Source organism: Danio rerio, chromosome 19 (assembly GCF_049306965.1).
Source record: "Danio rerio strain Tuebingen ecotype United States chromosome 19, GRCz12tu, whole genome shotgun sequence".
Taxonomy (NCBI): Eukaryota; Metazoa; Chordata; class Actinopteri; order Cypriniformes; family Danionidae; genus Danio; species Danio rerio.
In genome coordinates, this window is record NC_133194.1 from 4175134 (window position 1) to 4194901 (window position 19768).

Sequence of the window (19768 nt, forward strand, 5' to 3'; positions counted from 1 at the left end):
ATATATATATATATATATATATATAGATAGATAATTTCAATGGTTAAAAATACACACACACACACATGTAAATGGACAGTTTTGAAATATAAGTTAAATCCTAATATGAACTTGTACGTCACGTATGTAATTAGCATATATTGCCATATACAGTTGAAGTCAGAATTTTTAGCCCCCCTTTAATTGTTTTTTCTTTTTTAAATATTTCCCGAATGATGTTTAACAGAGCAAGGAAATGTTCACAGTATGTCTGATAATATTTTTTCTTCGGGAGAAAGTCTTATTTGTATTATTTCAGCTAGAATAAAAGCAGTTTATAATTTTTTAAACACAATTTTAAGGACAAAATTATTAGCCCCTTTGAGCTATATTTGTTTTCAATAGTTTACAGAACAAACCATTGTTATACAATAACTTGTCTAATTACCCTAACCTGCCTAGTTAACCTAATTAACCTAGTTAAGCTTTTAAATGTCACTTTTAGCTGTATAGAAGTGTCTTAAAAAATATCTAGTCAAATATTATTTACTGTCATCATGGCAAAGATAAAATAATTCAGTTATTAGAGATGAGTTATTAAAACTATTATGATTAGAAATGTGCTAAAAAAAATCTCTCCATTAAACAGAAATTGGGGAAAAAAATAAATGGGGGCTAATAATTCTGACTTTACCTGGATATCTTTTTTTTTTTTTTTACGATATGGGATGACTCGGCAAAAACAGCTCATCAGAGCACATCTGATGTGAAGTGCTCATTGAGGACTAATGAGACTTTAAGGTTACTTTAGATACACTAAACTGAGAACTTGACGTGGCACATTAAGTGCCAGGATCTAGCATTACTATCTAGACCTTCGATGAATACAAATAATCTCATAAAGCTCCATCCTGAGACTGAAGTGTCAAAATCTCTGCGGCAAGTCTTTGTGGGTCCAGAAGATACGGGAACATGTCCATGGCTCTGTCCACCAAACGTGCATTAAAAATCGCCAGTAATTTCTTCCTCACCTGCTCCCGTTCGGACCACTGAGGACTGTGATTGGATGGAGACCAGTGTCCGTGTCCTCTCTCCGACTGCATGGCATTGTGGGATGTCGGAGGATAGGCACCATAATGGTCCGACCAGTAGCCTTGATGAGGGGGAGGACCTCTGTTGTGTGGAAACGAATACTGGTGCATGTTTGAGTGTGGGTAAACTGGACCTCCTCCATAGGAGTGATACCTGGGCTGATTGTAACCTGGGTTAGGGGAGCTGCTGTGGTGCTGGGATTGGTAGGATTGGTAAGAACAGCAACTACAAGGCTGGCTATTGGGTGGAATGTAGCGATGCCTCCCACCGCTGGATGGTTTGGATTTCCTATGGTCGCAGTGGGGAGTTTCTGAAGTATGGCATTCGTAGGAGCCCAAGCCAGAATCCAAACGCTCCTGAGATCCATTGGGGAACGATTCTAGGCTTGTTGGGGAATGCCGACGCTCTTTCTTCATTGGAAACTTGCGCTGGGTTGGTTGTGGGCTTGCGTTAATGATGATGACATTTTCACTGGCGTAACTTTTTTTGACAGATCCACACGGATCCAGGGAGAGTTTCTGCTCTATGGTTTCCTCCAGAGACGGACTCTGACTGGGAACTGGAGATTTGTGTGGTGCCGATGAAATTTTGGCCTTGTCTCTGAGCTCATCGGCCAGGGCACGGGATTGTTTGGTTCGCTCGGGATGATGGAACTTGCACTTGTTTCCGTAAGTGCACTTCTTTCCTGCATTGAAAATGAGAGGGGTTCATTCTTGTTAATCTTATTGGCTCATAATTGTATTACGTTTAATCAGAAGGGATGCAATGCATTGATTAAAAAGGACAGAACAGACATTTATGCAATTGAAATTAACTTAATTTTACGAATTTTTAATTTTTGAAGGTGTGCTATGAAATCGTTTAATGTACAGGTACTTTTAATCCAGCTGATCACAGTTCTAAATAAATGAACTACCCTCGAACATAACCATAGTAGTAACCATTGGAGCTGCTCGATTTTGGGAAAAATCATAATCACGATTATTTTGGTCATAATTGTAATCACGATTATTCAAAACGATTATCTATTGAAGTCAAAAAAGAGAAAGAGAAATAAATACAATAGAATAAAAATATGAAATAAACTGTGCTTTAAGCATCTTCACTGTAAGAAAAACACTTTAGCTACAAAAATCCTTCAGTCAAGAGCAGAGAGGGATTTTCTCGTTTTGTTTGATTAATGATAAATTAAATTTCGCATAGGTCACTTTAATGGTTTTGCTTTCACGTGTCTTTTGATTGTCAACTCGTTTGTTTATTACACAGATGAGGGTTAATATAAATAATCACTAAACACCGCGTTTTGACACCTATTTGACCGTTAAAGCGCTCACGTTAAGATGACTTTAGATGTCTGCTCGGCTCAGTGTGCGAATGAGACCTAATGCTGACTGGCCGCATGCTTCCGACTGAGTGTGCTTGCTGCACACACACATAAGCACGCTGTCTTTCGTGCTTTTAAGAGCAACAATGTGTACAGCTGGAAAGTTTATCTCGATTAATGCTTTTTCATAATTGTTTGAAGCCAAAATCAAAATCGAAATTAGATTTTCGATTAATTGCACAGTCCTAGTAACCATAGTAGTAACTCAGTAATAGTTTTCGGAGCCTTCACACCTCTATATAATCAAGATCCTCCCAATGGTGGTTAACCAACTCGCCAATATAGTTAAAAACTTTGTGAAGAGGTAGCTGACAAGTGTACTATGAGCTATTAGATATGCCCATGTCATATTTATGGACACACTCTAACTCTGCTTGTGACTGATTCACAGCAGGGAGATCTAATGTGTCCTAACTAACAAAAATTCACTCAAATTGCACCGCTATGAGCAATACTAGTTTTAATTTGTTTTAAATGGAGTTTCGTTTTAGTGAAATAATCATTGACTTGCCGTGCAGAAAAGGATTTTAAATGTTAAATGCACTTTGCAGAGGCAGGGATTTTTTATTATATTTTTGCAAAGGCCTCAGGTGGTTTTTGGCCTTGTGTTGGGTATTTAAAATCCTATAAAAGCATGTCAAGCTGTTGATTATCCTTTACATAAATTATTGTATTTACATTGCTTTATAACCTTTAACAAGGAATCCTTACATATGTATTATATGGAGAAAAATATAAAGCAGCAATACGTACTAATCACACAATTTTTTGTGTTTCTGTAGCAGCAAATAAGAAGTATTTCTGAAGGATTATGTGAAACAGAAATCTGTGGTAATAGCTGTTGAGAATTCAGCTTTGCATCCCATAAATGTTTGTTTAAATTGTAATAAAAGATCACTTTTTACTGACATTTGAAAGGCAGAATGTTTATTTTTTTGAATATTGTTATGTTTATTAATTCTCTGCATATGTACTTGCTTTCTTTCTTTTTATTGGCTATAGCAAAAAAAATGTCAAGCCAGACCCTGATAATTACACCAACATAAACTACAAAAACCGTATAATTACGCTCGTAAAAATAAACATACTGTAGTATTCATCATTTATTTAAACTCCACGAAAAAATAGATTCTCACCATAAGGACAGGGCTGTTTTTTGGGTATACGCGGAGTCTTTCTGAGAAAGTTGTCCAGGGTGGGTCCATGTCTTCCCAAAGGGTCATCCGGAGGCATAAACCTACACAGAAAACAATATAATGTAATTAAACTGTAATCAAGCATTAATAAAATGAAAGAAAAACTGCTTCAGGGGTAGTTAATGAGTCCAAGGCACTCAAAAGTAAGTGCAAAAATTAAAAAGCCTTTATTAACATGGCTATTATTTCAAGGCTAATAGCTAATCTTTAATTAATACCTTTCTAGTGCCTTGGACTTGATGATTTCTAATCGATTTATCAAAACTATCCACAAAGACCAAACCACAACAGGTCTTACTTGTCATTGACGAAGGAGTACATGAGAAGCCTCTCCTCTATGAAGCGTTTCCACTCGGGACGCTCTCCTTGCAGATCCCGGTAAGTGTCGTTGGACACAATAATGCCATCGGATTCGTACGCCAACTTCACGATAAAACGGTCGTCGTAGCACACCACACGTTTTCCGGCCACCCTTCTGGACGGTGTGAACACCAAGAGCTTACTTCGCTCTAACTCTCGCAGAATGTGTTGATCTGCAGAAAAAGAGACAAGAGATGGGAAATTATTGTTGGAGCATTTTAAAATTAGGACAGTCGGTTGATGCTTTGACTTACTGCAATTATTAAAACATTTTAAGATATATTTATTTAATAGATTTTTTTATCGTAACAAACATGTAATAAGAAGTTGCAAGTGAAGTGATCGATGCTTATGATTACATGATAGATTTTAATTTCCTCACCATTTACTTTTTTATGGATTTTAATTGACTTTTGAATTTCTTTCTTCTGTTGAACACAAAGCAAGACTTTCTGAAAAATGTTGGGGGGACGGGCGACATAGTGGCTCAATGGTTAGCACTATCAACCTCATATAAAGAAGGTAGCTGGTTCGAGTCCCGGCTGGGTCAGTTGGCATTTCTGTGTGGAGTTTGCATGCTCTCCCCATTTCAGGTGAAAATAAACTAAATTTATTCTGCTGTGGTGACCCCTGATAAATAAGGAACTCAGCCAAAAGAAAATAAATGAATGGGTTTTGTAGGGAAAAGCAGCCATTGACAACCATTGTGGTCACAAAAATACAATGAAAGTCAATAACTGTTTTTCCAACATTCTTCAGAATATGTTGTTTTGTGTGTGAAAGTGACTCAGACAGGTTTGGACAAAGTGGAGGACGGGTAAATGTGACAGATTTGTCATTTTTGAGTGAAATATCCCTTTAAACTTGATGCATGTTTGCATTTTTAGAATTATACTTGTCAAGTTAGATTTTTCCAATTGCTTTAACTTGATTTATAGACTGTGAGAGCAGACATTTATGTCGGTTTTTGTTTTCACTAAGTGGTATGAAAAGGTTTGGTTCGGTACACTTTTATGGCCGTTTCCATTGTCAAAAGATACCAAACCGTACCATTTTTTGGGTACCCTTACGAAAGGGTACCTAGCAAAACAAAAGGGTACCAAAAACCAGAGCAAGACGCGCAGCTGAACGCTATTGGTTTACAGAGATACGTCACTAGCTTGTGCACAAGCCAGAAGAATAAAAACAAAGGAAGCGCTATTTTTAAATACACAGCCGAGACAGCACACTGTAATAATATATACATATAACAACAAGCCATGGTTGATGCGAGCTTACAAAAACCTTGTCATCATCTTGATGAACAGCCACAAAGCCAAGAAGATCAGAATCTACCCTTTGCCCTGTAGTTACTTTAAAGGCTGTCTAAGGCGCGAGCGGTTTCACTATCTAGAGAGAGAGAGCTCACGTTAACAGCTATATTTGAAATAACGAACTGCTGATGATAATAACGTGCGCATGATTACTGAAGTGCTTCTGACATCCGATCCTTTCAGAAATGGACAAACGCGAGAGTGAAGCGTGAAAAAACAGGAGAATCCTGAAAAAAAATAAAGGAGCAAATGATTCTTTCAGCAACCTAAAACATGAACTAACTGCCGTGTTTAACTATTATCATTGCCTTTTGGACCATTAAGAATGCAGAATGACGGAATTGAACAGAGGTTACATGTGCTGCTAAAAATTAAAGATACAGATGAGAGATTTGCACTGACTGTGGGCAATATGTTGTGTGTTGTATTTGAAGCCAAATACTAAATGTTTTTGTAAATTTTGAAGCCAAATAAGGACTAAATGTCTGCTGTGTGTAGTTTTTCTGTAACTGGTAACATATCTGAGACTGTAAGCGTCTGTATGTGTTCATATATGGTGCATTTATTTATTAATTTTATTTAATGCCAGACATTACTGTAGGCTATTTCATACTGATCAATGACCTGCAGTTATAATCAAATCCTGTTCATGGAAAGGTTAGTAATGAACATTTATACACAAGTATTTATATGTATAAAGCATCTGTTTTTTGAGAAGTGCTTCTCATATGACATGTGAACGACTTGTACAGCTTTACTCAACATTTCCTCAAGCAAGAATGACGAAGACTGAAACTTTCTGTTGCACACCACACCCATCAAATGGTCCCCTTTCGGCAGTGGAAACACTAGCTTGACAAAGGTGACCCGTACCGACTTGTACCATACTGTACCACTCAGTGAAAACAAGCCATTATAAATACTACGGTTTTTTTTTTTGTATAAGCCTCAGATCAACTGCAAAGCTTGGTTGTATCTTAAATGTATGTGAATAGTAAACAAGTTAACAATTAGATTAAAACATGTAGCATGCAATGGAAACAACCAACACACAAACTTCAAAAAGGCTCTATTTGAAATACATGAACTTTAATGCGGTCTGTCTCAATATTGTGATGCCCTCCAGGTATAGTTCTTAGTAAATACTGTTATACTGACAGATGTGATTAACAGTGTATTATGTGATTAATATGACATATTACAATAGATCGCTAAGTCGAGCTGGAACGTTCTGTCTATTACACCACTTTTTTTGTACTTGGCTACACTTTTCAACCAGTTGGAACGAACAAACCCTCAGGGGAGACAAACAACAACAACAAAAAAAGATTCTTGGCATTTCAATTTGCTTGTGATTTCCATTGGACAGGTGCCTGTTTAGACATCGACAGTTTATTTCAGAGAAAGCAGGAGGTCAAACATACTTGCACAATGTTTGCATAGTGAAATGACAATTCAACATCGCAACTATCTGCTGGCTGCACAGTGTCATCATTATAGTTGCATTATTATAGTTGCAGTGCTTCCGTCTAAAAGGGAAGAGTTTGGCGTACATGAAGAATATTGTACAGATCTTGTGAGCCAAAAGCAGGAGACGTATTATCACACTACTTCCCTATGGCCTTTATTTATTTATTTTTTTTGTCTAACGAGGAAGTAGCACGTCTTGTAAAAACCCCACATACTTGCCAATTTATAAATACAGTTGAAGATGAAGACACAATTATTGGCCTAATTATATATATATATAAAAAAAAAAAAAAATATATATATATATATATATATATATATATATATATATATATATATATATAAATATATAAATATATATATATTTTAATGTTTATTAATTATAAATGTATTACTATTAATTATTAATGTTTTTCAAAATAAATATATACAATTGTTTTGTACTCCAATTATAAAAAATTTTTACAAAGGAAATTAATTCTTCATTCTTTTAGTTTGGATGGAATAATATTGCATATTATTAAAAAAATAACAACAATTATATAAACATAATAAATAAATTTAGACAACAGTTCTGTCTGGTTCTCGAATCTGATTGGCTGATAGCCTTGTGATATTCTGCAATAACATCACTCGTGCAGCCTCTTTACGCTTGTGGTCTATTACTCCGCCCACAGACAAGCCGAGGAATAAACTTGCTACAGTTTGACAAATATTGCAGCTGTTGGACAACATAAGCTTTTGAGGCTTTTTTAAAGGTGAGAATATGGTTTTTAGATGGCAACTATGCAGTTAAATTTATAAGGATAGTGACTATTTTAAACAATTATAATTTCGGAGATTCAGCGCATTGGCAACCATCAGCATGCAAAGAATTGAAATGGAAAATATGGCAACAGAAATCATATAAGTCCTTGGGGGAGAAAAACTGTATTTTCTTTTTCGTATTTCAAACTACAGCTGATTGAATCATTATAAAATGGGTAAGTCACTTTCTGAGTCGTTCTCTCTGTTTTGTATTTTGTAGTGCTGTATTTATACCATAGTAATCTGCTAGTGTTTGCTTTGCTTTGCTTTGCTGAATGAGGGGTGGAAGAAAGTAGTTCCTCATACGAAAGGGTTTTTGAGTCTCTTTGTGTTTGATTTTCTTTTTTTATATACATAATTATGCCGTAGAACTGTTTAATAAACTCAATATCACACTCTTAGCAGTGTGATTTGGCTGTATATCATTACTGGTGGGACACCAAGGCACTCGGCCTGCGGCCTTGAGCCAAACATCCGCCTCCCACCAGTGCCGATATACAGCAATATCGCACTGCTACTCGTTTGATATTGCTCATATATTTTTTTTTTTTTATCTATGATTATTTAAATTTTTAATTATTTTTGAATGCCAAAAAACTGCTACGGTTAATAATTTTTTTTTAATTTTTACAGAACAAACCACTGTTTTCCAATGATTACCCTAGTTGACCTATTTACCCTTTTAAGCCTTTAAATTGCACTTTAAGCTGGTTAGCATCTTGCAAAATATTATCATATGTTGTCATCATGACAAAAAAAGAAAAATTAGCAATTAAAAATTAGTTATTAAAATATGTTTAAAAAATCTTCTCTCCATTAAAAACTCACAAGAGTGCTAATAATTTTGTCTTTAACTATACATCTTATGCCATATTTAATTTATAAAATTAAATCATTTAGTTTCCTCATGCTTCTAGTTCTATTACGTGAATCCCGAGGTTGCTTGAGTTTATTTAATAAAAAAAAACTGAACTGTTCACCTAAATCTAACTGACAACCATCACCTGTAAAAACGTGTACATAATTTCCAAAGCACATATAACAAATTTGCTAGTCTCGTCTTGTTGACTCAGTCCTTTTCTTGCAGATCTCGTTTATAGGAATGTGAATGTTTCTGGAATTGGTTCCAGACGGTCTGTACATTCCCTTGCCCTCACCTGTGATGGGTACATCAGGTCGCGGCTGCTCTTTTCTCCAGGAAGGCACAAACACTGTGATGTCAAGGTGACCCCGCTCCAGGAAAAAGTTCACTGCCAGCTGAATTCCCAGACAGGAAAACACTTCCTTGTTCCCGTGGCTGAGAAACAGAATATGCACATCTTTACTTCATTATAGTAATGCATTCAAATTAGTCATGTATTTGCATATGAAAATAGCATCACACGTGCAAACGTTAATTTGTGCAGATAAGACATCCGTGAAATTGTTAAGTATGAGGATGTATTTGGTCATATTTTAAACAGTAGCATAGAAGTGCGAAATGACACAAATACAAACATTTACAATGACTACTGAGACACTTTTACTATTTTAAACTTCATCAACTCATAGACTTTTGTGTGTTTTTAGAATGAATCAAACTACATTGGACAGACATAAATATTTATTATTGTATCAGGATGCTTTTATCTAGGGATGTCCACATCCGATCATGTGATCGGATATCGGGCCCGATCACGCAGTTTCAGACTCGATCGGAATCGGACATTACCTCCCGATCAGGACTCGAATAGATATGTATATATATTCTCATTATTTTTTTAAACACATCTATAGTTATGCTGTGGCACAGAGTTAGACCTCTTTCTTGACTTCACACAGAAACAGCAACGCGTGTGGCATGACATCACTTTGTTGCAGAGATGCTATTGGTTAAGTACTGGCAAAGTAGAACAAAGAAGCAGCTTGAAGCGGAAAGTGCAAGTAAATGTTTGCTGTCTGGAGGTATAATAAAGTTGATGACGACAACATTGCCGCAGCAAACTGTGTGATATGTAAAGTTGGGATTGCCTGCCGGGTATTTAAAGTTGAGGTGCTATTTGTTTTATTTTTACTGTTGCATTAAAGTCCAAAAATTAAGAGTTGATGTTATTTATTACTTGATTGTTCAAGCTACCTTACAGAAGTGCTCTGTTTGTTAACGGAGTTGTTGAATGTTAAAATAAGGAAAATTCTGGATCTGTTTCTTCGCTCTTATTTTTTTATTTTTTATGTATTATAGAAGCATCAGATCGGGTTTCGGTTTTGGTAAATACTCAAATGACTCAGAAAATCAAATGACTCAGACTTGGACTCAAGGGGAAAAAAACTGTTCAGGACATCCCTATCCAAAGTTAAAAAAATTATTTTGTCTTTTTAAAACCCGTTGCTTTAGAAGTGACAAGTTAACTATCTACTTAAAAAATTGAGTATACCCTTTGTAATTTATAAATGCTAAGTTGACTTAAAGGTGCTGTGAAGTGCTTTGAAATGTGCATTTTTTATTTGATGTTTGATGTAATCTCAACCGAAATACAAAGTGTATAGTGTAGCTCCTCCCCCTTTTAAAAAAACAGCCAATAGCATTTTGTTTCATCACAGCTCTGCCTATGACAGTGGTTGAGGTAAAGCGCATCAAATGAAAAGCAGATGAAAAGCATCTTGAAGGGGGCGGGGCATTTCGGACACTAGAGAGCATTTGATTGGTCAGAAGATTTGATGAGAAACTAAAGTATGATATGATGTGAATAAAACCCTTGATCCATTCAGGCGGAAGTAACAAACTACAAGCTTTATATGTTTATTTCAGTTTTATATCTTCTATACGTGAATTTTGTCACTGTTTTGGAGCACACTAGTCTATAGATATCCTTAAAACTTACCATACTAATACTACAATCTAAAAAATTGAGCGCTAAGCCAAAGAAAAAGTACAAAAATATTAATATATGAAATGGCGACAACACCAAAAGCTCAAATCAGTTTAATTTAGGATAAATAATTAGGGCTATAGCCTTTTTAAAGTGAATAAATTTTATACTTTTGGAGCTTTGGATGTTTCGCCCTTATAATTTTATGAAAATCAGTTTTTTAACAGTTTGCTGGAAATATTTAAATTGATTTATTTATGACCCAGAGCGATGTCGTGTCATATATTAGAGAATTAAACATAAGACTATAAGCAACTATAAAAACATTTTTAACTATTTTTGAAGTAACGGCTGAATTGTAAGCTGCAAATGAGGTTTTTTAACACATGTAAAGTCAACTAATCACTTTAAAAGCAACAAATTTACTCACTTTTTTCAAGTTAACCCAACTTATCTCTTTTGTACAGTTAGTTTACAGGAAATGTTTATATTTATTTATTTATCAGATGTTTTTATCTATAACTACTTACAGTGCTCAGCATAAGTACACCCCATTTTGAAAGTGAATATCTCAATTCTCAGTGAATATAGGCAGTGTATTTTGGTGCATTTAAACAAAACAGATTTATTAAACACATATTTTATTATACAGATATATTTTATTATATTATTTATTTTATAAAAATTATATTTTAGTCACAAAAAAAAAAACATGACTAGAAATTAAAAGGAAAAATACAATTAATTTCAAGCAAAATATAGTTGAAATATACAACATTTCAACTAAATTTGCTTCTCTTGATGTTTCCTCTTATTTTAAATTTGTATTTAATATTTTTCTATAGCATATAAATTTGGGTGTGCTAGTTTTTGGACCATTATCGTAAGTTATTTTGTCAGATAAGCTCCAGATTTTGCTTCAGTAGTAACTAATCTAATGTATATGCACAAATATAACATTGTATAGCTTCTTAATAACAATATGCATTTACAATATGCAGAGCATTGTATATATAACATTTTATAAGACTGAACTTTAAACTTTTTCAAATATAGCATTATTTTAGGACACTTTATATTTTTATTTATTTTATTTATTTATTTATTTTTTTAATATATATATTTTTTAGGGGTTTTCACCTTTATTGATAGGACAGTGGAGATATGAGACAGGAAAGTGTGGGGAGCAGAGATAGCGGAAGGATCAGCAAAGGACCTCGAGACGGGAATCGAACTCGGGTCGCTGCGAGCACCTTGGTGCCATGTGTCGATGCACTAAACACTAGGCTATTGGCGCAGACTGGACACTTTATTTTTACAGACAAAGATCTATTTAAATTAGCTACAAAATTAATTGTTTATTCATTTAGCGGATGCTTTAATCGAAATTGAGGAACATACGCTGTTTATTAAGGAAGCAACAATGCAAAAAGGTTTAGTAATAAAGTTTAAAAAACTACAAACAATCTACAATAAAAAAAAACCCAGCTCATTTCTTTAATTTACAAGCGGTTTAAAGTTCATTACATTAAACTACACAATAGACTACACAGCCTTAAATACACAGCATCAGATGTACACGTCAATGTAACTTAATGTAGCCAAACTACAACTTGTAATAATGGCTGTAAATAAACTGGGTGTGTGAACACGGTCCTATAATTAAATGTGTGTGATTTCTAGGTACAAACATAGCGAAGAGCCAACCAGAATCGGCACTGCAATGCTGTTGGGCCTGTTCGGTTACACTGTGTTCTTCTATGCACACATTCTCCTTCAGGATAGAAAGGAGGAAGGGAGGAGACTGAAAACAGCGCTGATTTGCATATAAGATTATTTGCATACAGGAGTGATGACAGCTACAGGAGCCTGCAGGGGTAAATCTGGACTGCACATGCAAATACAGGTCCGATATGAAAGGGAGGGTTTTTAAACAAGCCGGTGTTGTAAAACCCTTCAAAAGATCTTTTCAGGTCAATTTAATTCATATTGCATCATTCATTTTGACAGCATATAATCTAATGTGTTCATATGATCTATTATTTGGCAGCTCCTGGTCTGATGTTTGGAATGAATTACTCATGAAATACACTCATAACTGAGACATGTAATATAGCATAAGCACAAATACACCTCTTTTCTCACAACAAGAAAAAAAAAGGAAATGATTTGCATTTACTTGAAATGTTTAAGGAAATAGTGGGTTAAGGATATCTATTTCACAGTAAACAAACACACTTAGCCATGATGTCATGGTAAATAAGCTTTGATTCATTACGTGCAGATGTCTAATCATACACTTCAGCTTTAATGTCGTCAAATGCAAAAGGACACCGTTTGATTGTAAATATCTACTCTGAACATTGATAACTGAACATTTGATTGTGATTATTGAATGACTGCATTCAGTTGGTTGTAATAGTCTGTACATTTTTATTACTATATTTTTCTCTTTTCCTTATTTTTTGTTATTTTCCCCCTTTCCTTTCTTTTTAAATTCTTTTTTTCCTTCCCTTTCATAAAAAACAACAGCAACAAAGTAATTATTTGTATTGTAATAGAGTTAGTTTTTGTTTTAGCAATAAAACATTTGAACATAAAAATGCTAAAAGGAAAGATGCACTGTTGAACAAAATTACAAACTAAATGTCTTCAGTTATTAATAATTAAAGGAATAGTTCATCCCAAAATTAAAATGCACTCATTGTTTGCGCACCCTCAAGTAGAAGCAAACATTAAAGAGTTTCTTTCTTATGAAAACAATTAGGTGTTTCTTTCTTCAGTTATTGTTCATTTATTTATTATTTATTTGATTCATTTGATTATTCTTATTGTTAATTCATGGCAAATGGATATACATATAAAATAATACATGATAAAAACTAATTCGTATTACAATAAAAGGTTACTTAGACACATTTATAAAATATAATTAAATAAAACTCACACAAAAATATATTCAAAGTTAAATATCGATATTTTAAAAATATCAATGAAAGTACTCTCCTTATAAAAACTTTGTCTAATGGCATTCAAACTTCCACATTCCAGCAAATTATGTTTTATTTATGGTAAGAGCAGCTTTTTTTATGAGAACTGGAACTTTATTTAAAAACTATCACAGACTCACAAGAAGAAATCAATCAAAACTTATAAAACATGAGCTTTATTATATTTATAATAAAAAAATAAATATATTATAAAGCAATCAAAACGTGCTTTATTTAATATTCTGCATTAATTTGTTTTATTTCTGTCATGTGCCCTCATTTATTTCTTTTTTTTTTTGTTTCTTTTTCTCTCTTTGTCTTTCTTTTGCTTTACCAATATAATATTTATTTTAAAACTCTCTTGTTGCAAAAAAGTAATATTTGTATTGATTGTACTATACTTCTAATAGTTTTGTATTTGTTGTAATGGACTGTTATTATATTAATTAAAAAAAGAAATTAAAAAACAGCTTGTCATTAATTACATTTAGGGGTGCTTTGCTATTCAGTAAATACAATTGAGCCAACCTAAACTCAATTCGACATCTAGTATAGACAGTGCCTGGTCTGAAAATTATCATTTGCAAAGTGTCTTTCATTTATTTTCGGGTTAATTTATTGTAATTTACTATTTTGCAGTTGTCCCATTTCCCTTCTTTAAATTATTGCTAAAAACAAGATATCTTTCATGATGTTGGGAACAGGCAGATATTAAATTCCATAGTATTCTTAATTCCTACTAGGGAAGTCAATGGTGGTTTCTAGATATCACTAAAAAATTCTTCTTTTATGTTCAACAGAAGAAAGAAACTCAAATAGATTTGGAGGATGAGTAAACGATGACAGAATTGTAGTATTTTGGGTGAACTATCCCTTAAGATTTCCAATGTTTTCCGAATTAATCTCTTATGCTCACCAAGAATGCATTTATTCATTAAAACGACTGTAAATAAGTAGTGCTGCACTGAAAAAAATATTCAAAGATGAATCCTTGCATGAACTAAATTTAAAGTTAAGTGGTTGTAAACGATTAATTTGGGCTGATAAAACAAACAAACTAAGTTGAACATTACTGAATTTAATTTGTTTAAATTCAACACATATGAATTGTTTGCAACGTCTTTGCAGACATCATTTTTTCAGTGTGGGCAAAGATTAATCACGATGAATCGCATCCAAATTAAAAGTTTGTTTTGACATATGTGTGTGTATTATGCGTTTATTATACATACTACATAGAAACAAAACTATACCAAACAAGCTGCAACCCAGTACTGGGAAACATCCATACACACTCATCCACACACGGCCAATTTAGTTTATTCAATTCACCTGTAGCACATGTCTATGAACTGTGGGGGAAACCAGAGTACCCAGAGGAAACCCCACGCCCACACAGGGAGAACATGCAAACTCAACACAGAAATTCCAACTGGTCAAGCTGATACTCGAACCAGCGACCTTCTTATTGTGAGGTGACAGTGCTAATCACTGAGCTACCGTATCGTCTGGAAAGCTGTACAGTTGAATGGAATTGTAAACTTACAGGTCTTAAGGTATTAATAATTAAAGGTATAGTTCTCCCCGATATAAAATTGTCCTCACTCTCAAGAGGAAGCAAATTTTTAGCAGTTTCTTTCTTCATTCATTCATTTATTTTATTTTCAGCTTAGTTCCTCTATTAATCTGGGGTCGCCACAACGGAATGAACCACCAACCTATCCGGCATATGTTTTGTGCAGCAGATGCCCTTCCAGCTGCAACCCATCTCTGGGCAAGATCCATACACTACGGACAATTTAGCCTACCCAATTCACCTGTACCACATGTATTTTGACTGTGGGGGAAACCAGAGCACCCGAAGAAAACCCACGCGAACGCAGGGAGAACATGCAAACTCCACAAAGAAACGCCAACTGATCTAGCAGAGGCTCGAACCTGCAACCTTCCTACTGTGAGGTGACAGTACTACCTACTGCGCCACTGCATCACCATTTCTTTCTTCAGTTATTGTTGAATAGAAGATCTTTAACAATATTGGGAACTGGTAGCAATTAAACTCCATAATATTCTTTGTTCCTATGGAAGTCAATGGTGGTTTCCAAAATATTGATAAAATGTCTAGTTTTGTAGAAAGAAACGTTGGTTTCAGAACAGGTTTGGAGGATGAGTGAATGATGACAGAACTGTAATTTTTTGGCTGAACTATCCCTTTAAGATTACCAATGTTTTTTTTTTTTTGTTGTTTTTTTCCGGATGAACTCTCTTATGCTCTCCAAAAATGCATTTATTCATTAAAAGACAGTAATGGGAGAGAGAGAGTATTAATTTTATGGCCATTTCAGCTTCAATGGCTATGTCATGGCAAAAAAAAAAAAAAAAAAAAACAGATCAAGGTTACCACATTTTATAAATACCACTTTTCTATATCTATAAAAATGTCCTAATAATTAGAAGTCATTAACAGCAATAAAAAATACACAAGTAAAAATATATAAATAATAATAATAATGATAATATAAAAATCTAAAACCGTTTTTTAAGGTTTTCTTTTGATAAAAATTCTACAATTTTAGAAAAAAAAATTTTTCACTTAGTCAAAAATTGTTGTCTGATAACATTAAAAATAGGGCATTACACAAGAATGTGTTTTACAGTTTGGTTTTTGTTGCAATAAAGACATTTTGGGGGTTCTTCTCCTTTGATTAAATGTTCATGTGTGAGTCTCGTGAGTCCAATGCGGCATCTTCTATACACAATCTCATCGTGTCTTGACTTAAAAAATAAATTAGATTTTTTCCCTATTTCTTGCTGAATTTCAACAAGTTTATTTTCTGGGCACTGATCCCATTCTGTTTAAAAGACAGTAATAAAAGTGTTATTGAGTATTAAGTATTATAATAAGTAGTGCTGGGCAAAGATTGATCACGATTAATTGCACCCAAATTAAAAGTTTGTTTTAACATAATAATATATGTGTGTGTTATATATTTATAATACATACACATACATAGAAACAAAACCATACAAAACAATTGTTACATAATTATTAAAATTGATATTTAATTTTAAATAATCTAACTAAAAATAAACATTTTCTGAAATTTGTATACATAATAAGCACAGTATATACACTTAAATTATGTCAATTTTTAGTTCGGATGAGATTAATTTTTGCCCACACTAACTAGAATGTATATTTTAAAAGATTTATTTTGCCTTTATTTTATAAGACAGTAGGATGCCAGGGAATAAAGTGAGAGAGAGATGGGGGACAAAATAGGGAATGGTCCATGAGCTGGGACTCGGGACACCCAGAGCGATTATGTACTATATTTAGAGCAATAAACTCTAAGTTATCAGGGCTATAACAACTAGAAAAAAGCATATCGAATACATTTATTTCCAATGAAAAATATGAACTTTAGGCTGCAACTGGGATTTTTTTACCGTTTAAAAAAAATATAAATTAATTACTCCTAACTTCTGACTGATCTAGTTTTAGAATATTATTTAATTTAGTTTTATTTGGGAACACTTCAAAATACTGGTCTGTTATTTAATGTACTTACTTACATGAACAAACAATTAGTAATACGTTTATTACTGCTTTATTAATCTTCATTAATGTTAGTTAATGTTAAATAACGTTAGTTCATGTTAACTCCCAGTGCATTAACTAATGTTAACAAGCACAACTTTGGATTTTAATAATGCAAGTAATTAATGTACTTACTAACATGAACAAACAATTAGGAATACATTTATAACTGCATTTAATAATCTTCATAAATGTTCATGTTAAATAATGTTAGTTCATGTTAACTCAGTTCATAACTAATGTTTACAAGCACAACTGCATTTTTAAATGCATTACCTGATGCTGAAATATGATTCATAAATGCTTTACAAGACTATTCATACTGCACTAATGTTAGTAAATACATAACCATATCATTAATCAATATTCTAAAGTGTTACTGCTTTTTTTTTTAACTGTTATCGTCTACTGTCATAACATCATCTTGACATTTACTAAAGAAATTAACTGCATGAACAAAAATGACTATAAACTCAACATATTCCAATGCATATATGGAATATGTAATCATATATTGCTGTAATCTCACCTCATGGCTACATTAGAGCCATCAATGACTATGGGTCTGAGTGCGTCTTCGTCCTTCACCAGCTCCTCCTGAGTGTTCATCACTGTTGCTACACTCTGGTTTTGGGTGCTTCTGACTTTACTAGAACCATCCCCGCGTGAAACCAGCGTCGTTGAGGCTGTAGTATCATCTTTATCCTCTGCTTCCCCAGTAGCCTTTATTAGCTCACCCAAAACCTTGTTTGTGTCCGCGTGGAGCCCAAGTTTCAGGAAAGCGGCACGAACCTGAGTTTGGGAAAACCCCAGCTTCAGGAACAGATCGAGCTGAGTCTGAAACTCAGAGCTCAGTTCTGAGGACTCTTCTTGTGTTGGACTGGGCTGAGATGGGTCCATATTAATGCTGGAAGACACAGGAGGTTTGTACGGCGACTTAGGTGCTGAAACCCATGCGGTGGAGGGGTCTATGTCAGAGGTTCCAACACTCGATGGCCAAAGGGGATCCAAATACAACTGTAATGTGGGGATGGTGCTAATTTCAGCACTCATCTCTCTTCCTCTGGAAACCCGTCTTTGTCGGTCACACCTGTTTACAGAAAGTTTAACGATGATGAATTCAGAGATTTATATATAACTTTAGATGACAACATCTGACATCAATTCGAGTTAAATTAAGATTCTTAAATCAGTTTAAAACAACTATAAAAGTATGCTAATAACATTTATATAATAATACATTTAAAAAAACATGATATTAACAATAAATATATAAATCTGGGTAAGGTTGGTTTTATATTCACTCATTCACACTTTCTCCTTAATGATATAACTTGAGAAAAGTATTATTTGCTAACTATAAATGGAATAATCATATTAGCAGCCATGACTATCAAATGACATTGTTCACAGTGAATTTAATAGTGTTGTTTTAAGTCACACTTACATGCGATATTAGACCCAATATTCAAAATAGCGTGGTACACTATATATGTTACACTATATAGGGACGTTGACACAAGTTTTCACAGTTTCTTTACCTCAATAATACATAAACCATTGATTTTATAGCAAACAACTTGTCTAACTTACGTATAGGAATTGTAATCTTCAATTATGAAACTTCAGGCTTACTGCCATGTTACAATTTATAGGTCATATAAGTACTTTAGTCTGAAATGTTAGTACTACATGACCGAAATCACTTTATTTCACTGTTTAGATTGTTTATTCGGGCGCGCTCCCGCATTCCAGCACACGGACGCGCTTTGCTCCATTACTCAACTTTATCAGTTTGTTTACAAAAGTTATATACATTTTAAATAGATAAACTCACGATATATCCACGACTTGCTATTTCACTTTCGTAAATGTCAACGTCAACTGATGGAAAATCAACACAGGGTAACTACAGCTTTGTAGCATATACTTTTCTGAGGAACTTTTAACGTCATGGTTAAAAAGTTTCAAGAAACAAAACATTTATACGAACCTCAATTCTATCTGTGTTCTGAGCCGCCGTCTTGATAATCCAACGAACTCGTATACTTCCTTTCTGTTGAACTCAAATCAGCCAAATACAGCCGACAGTATCGTCACACCTTTATTGAAGAAACCAGGAAGTCAAACACTTGCTGACGTCACGGAGAGTTGCGTTTTTTCTTATTTTTTCCTTGTGTTCAACCGGCTGTGTTTCAAAAGCACATTTTAAATGCCATTGTTTATGTTCTGAATGAACAAACCGCTCAATAAAGTATCTTAAATTAGCATCGCCATTTTAATTATCTTGCAAACCGATTGTAGATTTGTACGTGTTGTGGCTTTGAAGAAATTATTCATTATTTCTGATTTAAGCTTGTTTTTGTTCCACTTGTGTTTATTCCACCTGCTAAGCCTTTGGAAATATGGTAAATAAGCCAAAGTTTGAAAGTTTTACATGTGTCAAATGCACAATGCTGTTCATTTAAGTTCCCATTAGAGTCAAAAGTACGTCATATTTTTGAAGTCATATGAGATCTGTTTCAACTTCCTCTTTTTCTTTCCTAGAAAAACCAGAAGTCATCGACCAATACTGATCTATAGAAACTAGTGTTTACTATAGGCACTATTGTAACCTATTGTTTAAATGACGCTTCTTTACAAAAGGTATTTGATTAATTTGAGGTCAAGCAGATATATTTTTGCATTAGAGTTAGGGTAATTATGTTATTTAACTTTCTTATCCTG

General features: G+C 33.9%; 1 protein-coding gene across 1 annotated transcript; it reads right to left on the reverse strand.

The window, feature by feature from the left end:
• Positions 1-695: 695 nt before the first annotated feature.
• On the reverse strand, positions 696-19146 carry zc3h12ab (zinc finger CCCH-type containing 12Ab). The gene is given in 6 exon segments (NM_001171029.1): positions 696-1756; positions 3592-3692; positions 3950-4184; positions 8759-8898; positions 17571-18131; positions 19035-19146. Coding segments are annotated over 5 exon segments (1881 nt in total). The 5' UTR covers positions 18095-18131; positions 19035-19146; the 3' UTR covers positions 696-875.
• Positions 19147-19768: the final 622 nt, after the last annotated feature.